Source organism: Danaus plexippus, unplaced genomic scaffold, assembly GCF_018135715.1.
Source record: "Danaus plexippus unplaced genomic scaffold, MEX_DaPlex mxdp_55, whole genome shotgun sequence".
Taxonomy (NCBI): Eukaryota; Metazoa; Arthropoda; class Insecta; order Lepidoptera; family Nymphalidae; genus Danaus; species Danaus plexippus.
Genome location: NW_026869875.1, coordinates 42,597 through 55,326, shown reverse-complemented (window position 1 = coordinate 55,326; position 12,730 = coordinate 42,597). Strand labels below are relative to the sequence as shown.

The 12,730-nt window shown below is 30.5% G+C and overlaps 1 protein-coding gene and 1 long non-coding RNA gene across 2 annotated transcripts; both read left to right on the top strand.

Annotated features, from left to right (window-relative positions):
- Positions 1-779: 779 nt before the first annotated feature.
- LOC133320742 (uncharacterized) lies at positions 780-9,398 on the top strand. Its single transcript, XM_061529339.1, has 22 exons — positions 780-1,576; positions 2,312-2,378; positions 2,432-2,512; positions 2,967-3,087; positions 4,112-4,301; positions 4,507-4,700; positions 4,896-5,284; positions 5,372-5,512; positions 5,621-5,729; positions 5,799-6,062; positions 6,172-6,299; positions 6,368-6,452; positions 6,650-6,859; positions 7,169-7,371; positions 7,402-7,486; positions 7,523-7,572; positions 7,604-7,682; positions 7,718-7,780; positions 7,813-8,033; positions 8,064-8,957; positions 9,111-9,268; positions 9,302-9,398. The coding sequence occupies exons 1-22, from the start codon at positions 780-782 to the stop codon at positions 9,396-9,398; spliced, it is 4,626 nt and encodes a 1,541-aa protein (XP_061385323.1).
- A 671-nt stretch (positions 9,399-10,069) lies between these two features.
- On the top strand, positions 10,070-12,730 carry LOC133320748 (uncharacterized). The gene is made up of 5 exons (XR_009753911.1): positions 10,070-10,216; positions 10,250-11,248; positions 11,280-11,759; positions 11,790-12,272; positions 12,309-12,730. It is a non-coding gene; the product is annotated as an uncharacterized LOC133320748 (long non-coding RNA).

Sequence of the window (12,730 nt, the reverse complement as noted above, 5' to 3'; positions counted from 1 at the left end):
TGGATGAAGCCGCTTCTTTTTTAGGTTCCTCAAAAATAAAGCTCGTAGATTCAACTTGGGGCCATTTATTTTTTTCGTAGTCCGAAAAATGAGCTATATGTTTATACCAACGGTTTAAATGGGTATAGTCAGCATACGATCCAGATTTTAGGTATGTGTATAATTTAATGTCAAGCGAAGAAGGCTCGTACCCTTCGACATAACTATTTCTGCGAAAATACTGATTTAGTTCATTAAGCACCGTAGGTGTCTTTACTTGAGATATATCAATGTTTACCATAGTTTATAATCGTACCTGTAATTGGGACAGTTGTCGGCTCACGTTTGTACTAATTACATGGATTTTATTTTTGAGCACATTATATAGCAAAAAATCTCATATTAATTAAATTTATAATTTTATTTTTCCATTTACACACAAAAAAAGAGTTTCAAACTTCTGTGTATTTTAATAAATTGTTTAATTGTAATTTAATGGAAGTTATTTTGATATAATTTTATTTTGCAAATTTTAATTGTCGCTTGTATATATTAAATAACATTAATTCAAGCGAATTTGCGAGCTTTCATAAGTCATAATTTTGTATTTAACTAGTCGTGATTAATTTTTATAAATATTACTCCCGAATAGCAATAAATTTTTATTTAACACGAACTAATTAATTGATCATTTTGTAATATGTCAATTATAAAATTTATTGTAATCAGGAAAAAAGAAGTTCATTTGAAGCTTAGCTGTTTCGACACATAATTCATAGGCTCACAGATTAAATAAGACTATGATTGCAATTTCTATAGGCAGTAATGCAGAACCTTTGGAGGCTAGAATGAATTATATAAATCAAGCTTTTGAATATCTAGTAAATGCTTTTTATCCGCCATTAGCAAGTTCAGGTTTATACGAATCAATCACTGCTTACGTTCAAAATCCTAGTCAACTTACCGTTTATGACCAGCTGATTAAATACAAAAGTTCATTTTTTGGTGATACTAAATACACTGCTTGTCCTTCTCATCTAAACGCTGTATTCATTTTCGAGCTTGTCTATGAAAGCCCGGAAGAGGTTCTAGATATACTTCAAAATATTGAAGAACGTATGGGCCGTGATAGGAAATATTCCGACATTTTTGACAAATTTGGCATTTGCAAGCCTGACAATAAGCCTTTCCAAGCTATTAGACCTATAGATATTGATTTACTACTGTACAAGGGAAAAAATATTAACACTTCACGATTAACTGTGCCGCATAGTCGGATGCATGAACGGCTTTTTATACTGTATCCTCTTAATGATGCTCTATCTTTTAATCACTTACTTCAAGACAAGCTTAATTACCCTATTCATGATGTTTTAAAAAAACTCGAAAATAATGTGAAAGACAGGCCTATTAAAGTATTCCCAGTTCAAGAATCCAAATTGTGGGCTTTTGGATCTAAGACTTTACCCAAAATAATGGGAATCTTGAACGTAACAGACAATAGCTTTACGGATGGCGGAAAGTATTTAAGTCTTGATGCAGCTTTGTTGAAAGCTGAAGAAATGATTCATTATGGTGCCCAAATTATTGACGTGGGGTATGCACGAGTATTAGCATTTGCAATTATTATATCTGTGAATTACACAATAACTATGCAAAAGAGCAAACGTATATAGTATCAATAATATGATTAGCACATATGATATATATATATATATATATATATATATATCGATATCGATACTATATAAGATACTATTAGTATTAAATTTAATTGTGCTACATTATATAAAGTATATGTTACGTGTCTTATATAGCAGGAATTTACAGAAATACATACAAATATAAATAAATAAATTTTTAACTAAATACATAAATTTATTTATAATTTTTATCTATAATTATAATTTTAAATAATTATAAATAAATATAAATAAATTTAAATAAATATAAACAAATATAAATAAATATAAATAAATAAATATAAATAAATATAAATAAATTCATATAAATTAATAAATAAATTAAATTAAAATAATAAATATAAATAAATATAAATGACGTATACTACATATAATTTTATAGTCATTTTAGTCACTTATTAATGTGCATTATTCTTCAATTAATGTATGTAATATTATAGATCTTATTGTTACAATTTATATTTAACTAATACTAATGTTTTACCAATATGTAATAGAACAATACAGCCTTTGTATTTGTCCTCACTCTGCACGTTTGTTTCGGTTGAAATGTAATTCTTGCACTTTTTATACACATTGAATATATTAATTTTACAGTAACATTCTAGCTATATTTTATTATGTATTAGAGGAGAATCCTCTGCTCCAGGAAATGCTAGAGTATCTACGGAAACTGAATTAAGTCGCGTTATACCAGTAATAAAAGCAATTAGACAAGTAATACAAATTAATTTGATATGTTTATTCAGAGATGGCCAGATATTCTTATTTCGGTAGACACCACAAAATCCGCGGTTTTACGTGAAGCCGTAAAAGCGGGAGCTAATATTGTGAGTTAATTGATAAATAAGCTTATATCATATTTCATATAAAATATATTATTTTTAATGACTACTAGAAGATTAAAGTCACTAGGTGCAAATTAATTATAATTATGTATCAAATTTCAATATTATAACTGACATTTTATAACTAACTTAATATATGTCCATATTAGTAATGTTTGCATATACAATTATAAAGTAGCTTACTTTATTAGTATAAGAGAAATACAATAAATATTTGACATGTGTATGTATTTTATTATACAAATTTTTTAAATTTATATATATATATATATATATATATATATATATATATACATTAACTAAAATTATTATTGTAGCTAGTTATATTGTTTCTTAATATTTTAAAGGTGTATTAAATATTTAAGAATCCAGGATGTGAGAATAATAATAATAATATTATTCTTTGATATGTATGTGATATAACCCTAAAATGCAGCTTAACGATATTTCTGGGGGAACAGACGATGAAGATATGCTATATACTGCAAAAGAGCTTAAGTGTATAGTGATATTAGGTCATCGGAAAGGTTCATCATTAACTATGAATAATCTAGCAAGTATTATCATATGACAATTTACTTTTGCAATAGCATACAACAACATTGTAAGTGAAGTTTGTCAATATTTGTCAACACGTGCAAGCGAGGCTCAAATGATTGGCATTCCAAAGTAATATCGTAAAAGTACAATAATTTTAAGGTGGCGGATTATTTTAGACGTGGGAATCGGATTCAGCAAAAATGGGGCTCATAACTTAGAACTAATTAAAAATATGCAAATCGTTGCCACAAATTTACTAGCCGGTATTCCAATGTGTATATCTATTTCCAGAAAAAAGTAAATTTTTAGAGTTTTAAGAAAAAATCTAATATCTAAAAACATTACAGAGTGCTAGTATATATTTATACATTTTTTTCAGATTTACTCGAAATTACATAATTCCTGATATTTCAAAAAGCAATACTGAAGAAGAATCAAAACTTTCAGACAAAATAATTCTTGATTCAGATTACATTAGCTCAATGTTTGCGCAAAGGTACATTTGATGCTGTGTTAAAATACAAAACTTATACTAATTTTAAGTATTTGAGACATTCTAATAACATACGCATGCTCAAATTCTGTAATTTCATGGTCTGTAAAATATACTCACGCATAAAAATCATATGTATGCTTTATATATCGACATCCGTATATTTGTCTTCATGTTGATAAATAATTGATTTATTAGTATTTTTTTTTATATGTCAAATTATCGTAAGCGCGAGTTAATAAATACCAAAATTTGTATATTATTTTGGAGCTGTTCAAATATATAACAAATGTGCGCAAAACAATAGATTAAATTTTAAGTATGCAGATTAAAAAATTTTCTAGTACGGAAAATACATGCAATAAAGCTAAATTTTTATTTTTAGTATTTGTCATGATCAAGTAAAAGGAAATATTGATGAATTTTCCAAATTTTCATTATTAATTATAAGAACACATAACGTTCGATTAAATCAAATGATGATAAATGTGTTAAGAAGTTACTTTACCTAATAAAACAGTTCAACTTTATGATGGGATGTTGTTTAGCGAAGACACCTCCTCGAAGTAGAAAAATACAAGACACACTTAAATCAGAAGATATAGAAAAAAGACGTGAACTAATTGCTGCTGCTGCGGAAGAAAGATTAAGAAAAGCCCAAATGCGAGGACTCAGTCAAAACACCGAGCAAAAATACAAGTCCGAACAGGCATTCAGGAAAACTTTATCAAAAGCACTGTAAAATAGTATTTTTTTGTTGTAGTTACAGACAGTTGCTAAATAATTTTAAAATGACTAAAATTTACATTTTTATAAGCTATGATTTTTTTTAGTGAAGCTTAAATCTATTCTAAAAAGTGTGTGTGCAACATTTATTGCTTTTTCTGTTCGACTCATCCGAATAGGTCCATAAATAAATATTGTAAAAATGTATTATGAGAAGTCGTAGCGTTGATAGGAAGTTACGCAAAAGAAGCCGATCTAAGGATAGACGATATCGCTGTCCCCAGGAACATCGGTCGTACATGCACAAAAGTATCAATTCAGATAGAAATCACCGTAGTAGAGAAGACAAAAGTCGAAAAAGAGAATGCTCTATAGACTCTCAACGTGAACGTAGAACATCGCATACTAATCGTAATAGTTCACGATATCCTTCGAAAAATAAAGAAGAAAGTTTATATCGAAAGACCCGCATAAAGTCTCAAGACAAAAATCGTCACTCAGATGTGGAGCGAGATTCAGCAGATATTATCAAAAGGAACCGGTTCAGAAATCTTTCTAGAAGTGAATCCACCAGTATTCAAATAATGTGAATTTATTTTTTTTTAGATAGAGAAGTTACAGTGGAAGATACTTGTAGCGAATCAAGTAAAACAATTCGCGACGATATTAATGTTAAATCCAGTTCAGTAAGAACAAAAAATAGTAAATCTCCCGGAAATGATCGCCATAGTAGAAAATGGAGGGATTCAGATCGTAATAATAGTCATAACTCGAAACCACGTGTTTCTTATCCAAATAAAACTCGAAATAAGTCTACTAGTCGGAAGTCTAAATCTAGAAGTGGTTCCAACAAAACCCATGTAAAAGAATCCTCAAAAGAATCGAAGTCTAAAAAAGATAATAAGAGCAAATCTCGAAGCCGATCTATAAGTCGCTCTATAGAGTCTGAAGAAAGGAAAAAGATTGAACGGAGAAAGCAAGAAAGACTTCAGCGCGTTCGGCAATTGATGGAAGAAAAAAAAAAAAAAGCTCCCTAAATGTTGCTCCTAATGTAATTCTTTTTCTTTTTTTTATGTTTGCAGACAAATGAAAAAGATACCCAACAACCAAGTGATGCATCCGTTGACCCAGCTTCCCAACAAGACCCATTCAAAATGAATCTATCTGAATTAGCTATGTATTATGTAGATTCAGAACCAGACCCCTTAGACGAATTTATGCAAGTTGTCGAAGCAGAAATGCATGACATAAATTTAGCTCCAAAAAAACTCAAGAGAAAAAGACAAAAAAAAGGGCAAAAAGTAAAAAAAAAAAAAAAAAAAAAAAAATAGGAGGATGACCCTGTTATGTCTATTTCCCTCGACGAAGTTTTAGATTTACAAAAACAAATAGCAGACAGTTTAACTAAATCTGAAGCTGTTATTGCTACTCCCATACAAGGTAAAAAAAAAAAAAAAGGTTAAAAATACATAGTGCTTCAATCCTCAACAACTTTGGAATCTCAAACAGAAGATCTTGATGATTTTGAAGACATAGCAAAAACTAAAGCCGCTGAAGAAGCTGCTTTGGCTTCTGTAATGGCTAAAGAAAACGAGACTACATCTAGTGTTAAACCGAAGTTTCAAATTGCCTCAATTGATGAGAAAGATGATGAAATTTATCATCAAGAGTTTATTGCACAACTAAAAAAAAAACAGGTTGAAGCTCAACTAGAGGAAGATAAAAAACGGGCTGAAGCAGAAGCTGAAGCTGCGGAATTACAGCAATTTTTGGGTAAATCATAGATATATAATATTTATATAATAGTAATAAAAATAATAATTAAAATATGAATAGACATATATATGCACTAAAAGTAATTTTTTTTTTTTTTTTTTTTTAGAAGAGAAAAATGAAGAAGAGAAAGAAGAAGATAGGGATGAAGATAAAGAAAATATGTCATTAGTTCCAGTTAAAGACGAAGATGAGTTTTTGGATGATGCAGCTGAAGATGATTACAGATACAACGTTGTAGATGATAATATGAATAGTTATTTTGATCTTTTAGAGGTGTGATTTTTTTTTTTTATTGTTTACAGAAAGTTGGTTCACAAAAAGAACTCCCGAATGTGGATCATTCTAAAATCAATTATATGCCTTTCAATAAAAACTTATATGTGCAAGGTAATTCACTTTGTTTGCATACATTTTTAAAAAATATAGTTTGATTTGATATAGATTTACAGCACAATCTATTTTAAGTTACTGTTTATTATATCTATGTCCGTTACCCTAAAGAAAAGAATATCATAAATGTTTTTTTTATATTAATAGGATTATAATAAAAATATTAATTATAAACTAATAGCTAATGTTTTCAGTGAGAGAAATCACATTGATGAAAGACCACGAAGTGGACGCTTTGCGGAAACTTAATAATAACATCAAAATTCGTGGAAAAAATTGTCCTCGTCCAATAAAAACATTTTACCAGTGTGGACTTCCAGATGTAGTATTGAAAATCATAGAAAAAAGGGAGTATCAAAAACTTTTTCCTATACAGATGCAAGCTTTACCCACACTTATGGCAGGTAACTGCATAATAAAAATAGAATAAAAATGACGTCAAATGTGACTATTGAGACATTGTTATATATTACACTAATATTTTCTTATATGTAAATTATATAAAACCAATATATATATATATATATATACATATATATAAATAATATAATTTAAACATAAATAAGTTATTTTGAACCACGTACAAAGAATAATATATATAATAAATATTTTTTTTCCAATATAGTATATGAGCATTGAACCTAATACGTAGTTAATTGTGTATAGTATGGATGTGTTGGTGTAATGTATCAAATCTCACGTATTTTTGATAGGAAGAGACACTCTTGGTATTGCCGAAACGGGTTCTGGGAAAACTTTAGCATATCTTCTTCCCCTTCTTCGTCATATCTTAGACCAGCCTCCACTTCGTCCCGGTGAAGGTCCTATCGGACTCATTTTAGCTCCCACTAGAGAACTCACAGTACAAATCCATAGGGAAGTCCACGTTTTTGCCAAGCCTCTTTCTTTAATATCGGTAAGGTTTTTAATTTTCAAAAAAAAAAAGGTTCCAGTATATGGAGGAACTGGAATTGGAAGCCAATTATCTGCTTTAAAACGAGGTGCATATGTAGTTGTAGCGACTCCCGGCCGTAAGTTAAAAAAATACAAATAGTTAAATTATATAGGACTTATTGACGTATTAACAATAAATAATGGAAAAATTATCAATTTAAGGGTAACAATAGGACAATAATCAAATCATATAGAGAGTTACTTTTGTAATTTTGGACGAAGCCGATCGCATGTTTGATATGGGCTTTGAACCACAGATAATGTCTATATTAAGTAACTAAAAAAAAAAAAAAAAAATACAACTTTAGAGACTATACGCCCTGATGCCCAGAAAGCTCTATTTTCAGCTACATTTCCCCCTTATATTGAATGTAAGGGTTATGTTTTATGTTATATACATCAGCTCTTGCAAAAAAAATAATGAAAAAACCTATAGAAATTGTTATTGGAGAAAGGCAAGCGTCGTCTTCAAAAGTTGAGCAATTCGTTGAGATATGGAACTCACCGAGAGAAAAATTTCTGCGTCTTTTACAGCTTTTGGGTGAATGGGCAGAACATGGTTCAATAATAATCTTTATATCTAGACAAAGTGAAGCAGACGAGTTATTTGCAGATCTGTTGAGAGTAACTTTTTTTTTTTTTTATTTTTTTTAGTGCGGATATGCTAGTTTAGTGCTTCACGGAGGACAAGATCAAACAGATCGAGATTTCACTATACATGACTTCAAAGAAAACGTAGCTAATATTCTTATAGCAACATCTGTTGCTGCTCGTGGACTAGATGTCAAGTCTATAGTGTTAGTGATAAATTATTGTGCGCCTGATCATTTGGAAGATTACATTCATAGAATCGGTCGAACTGGTCGAGCTGATAATATTGGAGTGGCTTATACATTTTTATCAAATGATGACGCAGATAAAGCAGAAGATTTAATTCGAGCTTTGAAGCAAGCAGATAAACCAATTCCTCTAGCATTGAAACAGCTGGCCGACAGTTATAAGCTTCAACTTAATATGGGGTTAATAAAACAACACGGAAAAGGAGGATTTAAAGGAAAAGGGTTCAAATTTACCGCTACTGAAAAAAGTCGTCAACAGCAGGAACGTCTTCAAGCTAAAAAAGAACTAGGTCTTGAAGGCAGTGACGAAGACGAAATGGCTTCAGAAATTTTTGATGACCTTGAAAATCCTATGTCTCCTATAATGCCTCAACCTGTTCCAAATACGGATGACGTTGGAGCCGCTTCCGTTCGAGCTAAGTCTCTAGCCGATTTGGTGAATAAAACAGAATCATCCAAGGATATCAAAAATATAATACAACAAAAGCTAAACGCCATTTCACCTGCCATTTCTTCTTTAGCACAAAAGAATTTAGCTTTAGCCGCTGCTGCAGCTGCTGTAGTTAATAACAACACGGTTTCACCACAGGCCAGTAAATCTAGCTTGCTTACTTCAAATTCATATATTGACTCTCAAACTGGCAATCTTATTGAAGAGTTCGATATAAACGACTATCCTCAAAATGCCAGATTTAAAGTTACACATAAAGTAATAATAACGCTAAATGCTACTTTGGTAGTTACACATATATTGCTGTACTGCTAAATACTGTGGTTAAGAGTAGTTTTTATATAAAAAATTATGCAATTTATAATAACTAATATATATATACTTATATATATACACACATAAAATTTGTAGGACGTTCTCAACCGCATAACAGACCAAACTGGTGCAGTACTGCAAGTGAAAGGACGCTATGTAGCTCCAGATGAAAAAGATTCAGTTGCTATGCTTGGAGTGAAAAGGTTGTACATAGAAATAATTGGTTCCACTCCAATAATCGTTCAGCATGCAAAGTATGTTTTAACTTTTTTTATAATATATATTAGACACGAGCTAAGAAGTCTATTAGAGTCTGTATCAATTAAACAACTAAATATGCCTGCTTCAGCAAGAGCAACTTTAGGTCGATATACGGTTATTTAATTTTGTGAATCAAACAATAGCCTGTATATTTATTATTATTTCTTTTTTTTTTTATTATTATTTTTTTTTTTTTTTTGTGTATTCTTAACATATGAATCAATGCATGTAAAAGAAAACTTCACTTTAAAAAAAAAAAAACCTATTCGATCATTTTACGATATTTAGCCCATAGTTCATTCGTCATCTTAGAGTAAAGAACAGGTCGCTCGTCATTATTTATGGAGCAGTCGTATTCTGTTGATTTTAGCGATGGCGTCATTGTACACATCTTATGGCGATTTTTTGAGTATAAGTCCCAAAAACGCCTCACTTTATTTTCGGGTATATATTGAACACAATTGAATGGTCCGAAAAATTGAGTCCTCAGTTCTTGAATTTTACTGAAAAAAGTTACGTAAAACAGCTTTTTAAAATCTTACTGTAAAGTTTGATAAGTAATTTGTAAATCATCCTCATCTGTTTGCTTGTAATTAATACGGGTATCAATCGGCATTAGTTCGGCTGATGACTCTGAAGTTAAAATATAATTTAATGACTCGAAATTATAAGTTTTTATCAAATATGTAAGCATTTCCTCAATTTGGATTTTTGTTAAAGTTCCAATGGGGTTTATGTCACTTGAAGAACAATCATATTTGGTAAAATATCCTGTTAAACACTCTGCAGCATTTCCTGTTCCCAGCATCAATAAAAAACCATCTTCTCCTTTATCCCACAAAACAAGTGAACTTATATAATAAGCCAGTATCATTCGAATTCGAGCTTGAATGTTCTGAATTTATTTCAGTAATATTAATTTAGACAGTCACTAATAAAAGGTAAATATAATCTCTCTAAATCAATTTTTACAGCTTCATATTGCAAATTCTCAACTTAAAAAGTCTTTCACATATATATACATATATATATATAAAGTACATTTCCTGAGTCAATGTAGAGTTAATTATAGAGTCGTTGTAGAGCTATTTATAGAGTCGCTGTAGAGCTATTTATAGAGTCGCTGTAGAGCTATTTATAGAGTCGCTGTAGAGCTATTTATAGAGTCGCTGTAGAGCTATATATAGAGTCGCTGTAGAGCTATATATAGAGTCGCTGTAGAGCTATATATAGAGTCGCTGTAGAACTATATATAGAATTGCTGTAGAGCTATATATAGAGTCGCTGTAGAGCTATATATAGAGTCGCTGTAGAGCTATATATAGAGTCGCTGTAGAGCTATATATAGAGTCAATGTAGAGCTTTTTATAGAGTCGCTGTAGAGCTATTCATAGAATCGCTGTAGAGCTATTTATAAAGTCGCTATAGGGCTATTTATAAAATCGCTATAGAGCTATTTATAAAGTTGCTATAGAGCTATTTATAAAGTCGCTATAGAGCTATTTATAAACTCGCTGTGAAACTATCAATAGAGTAGATGTGGAGCTATTTATAGAGTCGATGTGGAGCTATTTATAGAGTCGGTGTAGAGCTATTTATAGAATCGGTCTAGAGCTATTTATAGAATCGGTGTAGAGCTATTTATAGAAACGGTGTAGAGCTATTTATAGAGTCGGTGTAGAGCTATTTATAAAGTCGCTATAGAGCTATTTATAAAGTTGCTATAGAGCTATTTATAAAGTCGCTATAGAGCTATTTATAAAGTCGCTATAGAGCTATTTATAAAGTCGCTATAGAGCTATTTATAAAGTCGCTATAGAGCTATTTATAAACTCGCTGTGAAACTATCAATAGAGTCGATGTGGAGCTATTTATAGAGTCGGTGTAGAGCTATTTATATAGTTGCTGTAGAGCTATTTGCAGGGTTACTGTAGAATAATTCACAATAGCGTTGATATGGTCGCAATATAATCGTCAGTAAACTCAAATTCAAAGTATTTCTAGATTGCTATTTAAATACATACAATACACACAGCATGAGAATTATTCACACACCTGTAAGGCCAATTTTTCAGTAGAAGTGCCATCAAAAGAAGGTACACGTTTAAGCTTGCCATCCATAGAGGACATTATACTTTTCAATATGCCGTTTATATCAGCAATTATATGTGAAGAATTAACTTCACCTGCGAGCATAGCAGCGTATCTTTCAGTGTCTGTAGAAGAACCCGCTCCTTTTAAATATGAAGTGAATAAAATACTATGTATAGCTTCTAGTGGGTGTTTCACTTCTTTTTTTAAGAAAGAACTTAATTGTTGATTCCCACATTTTGAGTTGAATAAATCATAGACCATTGCGCTAACCAGTCCACAAACAGTAGCAGAATCTTTTCCTCCCGACAAAGGTAAAAAAAATCCACGTGCGCCAGATTTAACAAGATAATCCCAGAGCCAGTTACGACAACATATATATATTTCCTTGATGTTAGTTTTTAAAGGTTTTGCTATTTCCAGAGATTGGTTTTCCATTGATATTAGTGTTCCTTGCACTTCGACTTTCTAAAAAAACAACCTATATTGTACGCATTTTCGGATTATCTCCTTAAAGACGTTGACTTACAAGGTTTTCAAGTGTATTATCAAATTCAGGTTTCTTCAAAGACACTGTACTAACTGGACTAAAAGTATCTTTTGTACATTGTATGATTATTTCGCCATTTTTTATTATGCAAGATCCACCAGAATAATAGCAGGGTTTACCAGAGTCAGAGTTTATATAGCATATGCAAGCAATATATAGTTTATTGAAAGCAGAGCTTTTTTCAAGCAAATTGTTTACATACTGATTATCTTGAGGGAAAGAATGGAAATTAGTAACACTTGTTATGATAATTCTCTCAGAATCTTCTTCATACTGATTCATATGACATACATAGCAAAACTTTGATGATTTCACTGTCAAATTCGTTCCATAAGGTATTAAGGTTTTTTGAAAAGGTAATAAATATTCTATCACATTATTTGATATGTAAGGGCTTAAAAATTGGTTATGTTTTGACACTTCACTCGAGCTGTTTGGAATTATACATAAGACTTGTCCATTATAACAAACAGCATAACAACTATTGATAGTATCATTAGCACATTTCAGAGGAAGTCCGATAAACAAAAGAATATCATATGTTAAGGAATTTGAAATAATTTCATGTAATATTCCAATACATATTTTTATAGTATCATTCTCTCTTATATGATTTCCGATACCAATACCACATATTTCTAATTCTCCTCCTATTCTAACATGTGCTTGTTCTTTTTTTGCCCTTACAATAGACTCTATAATGTTCAACTTATTATGTTCAAAATTATAGCTCCATTGATTTAATTGACATACAGAAATCACCATTTGTGCTATAGGAATTATACCTGAGAAGATTTAGACTAAACCTTAATAA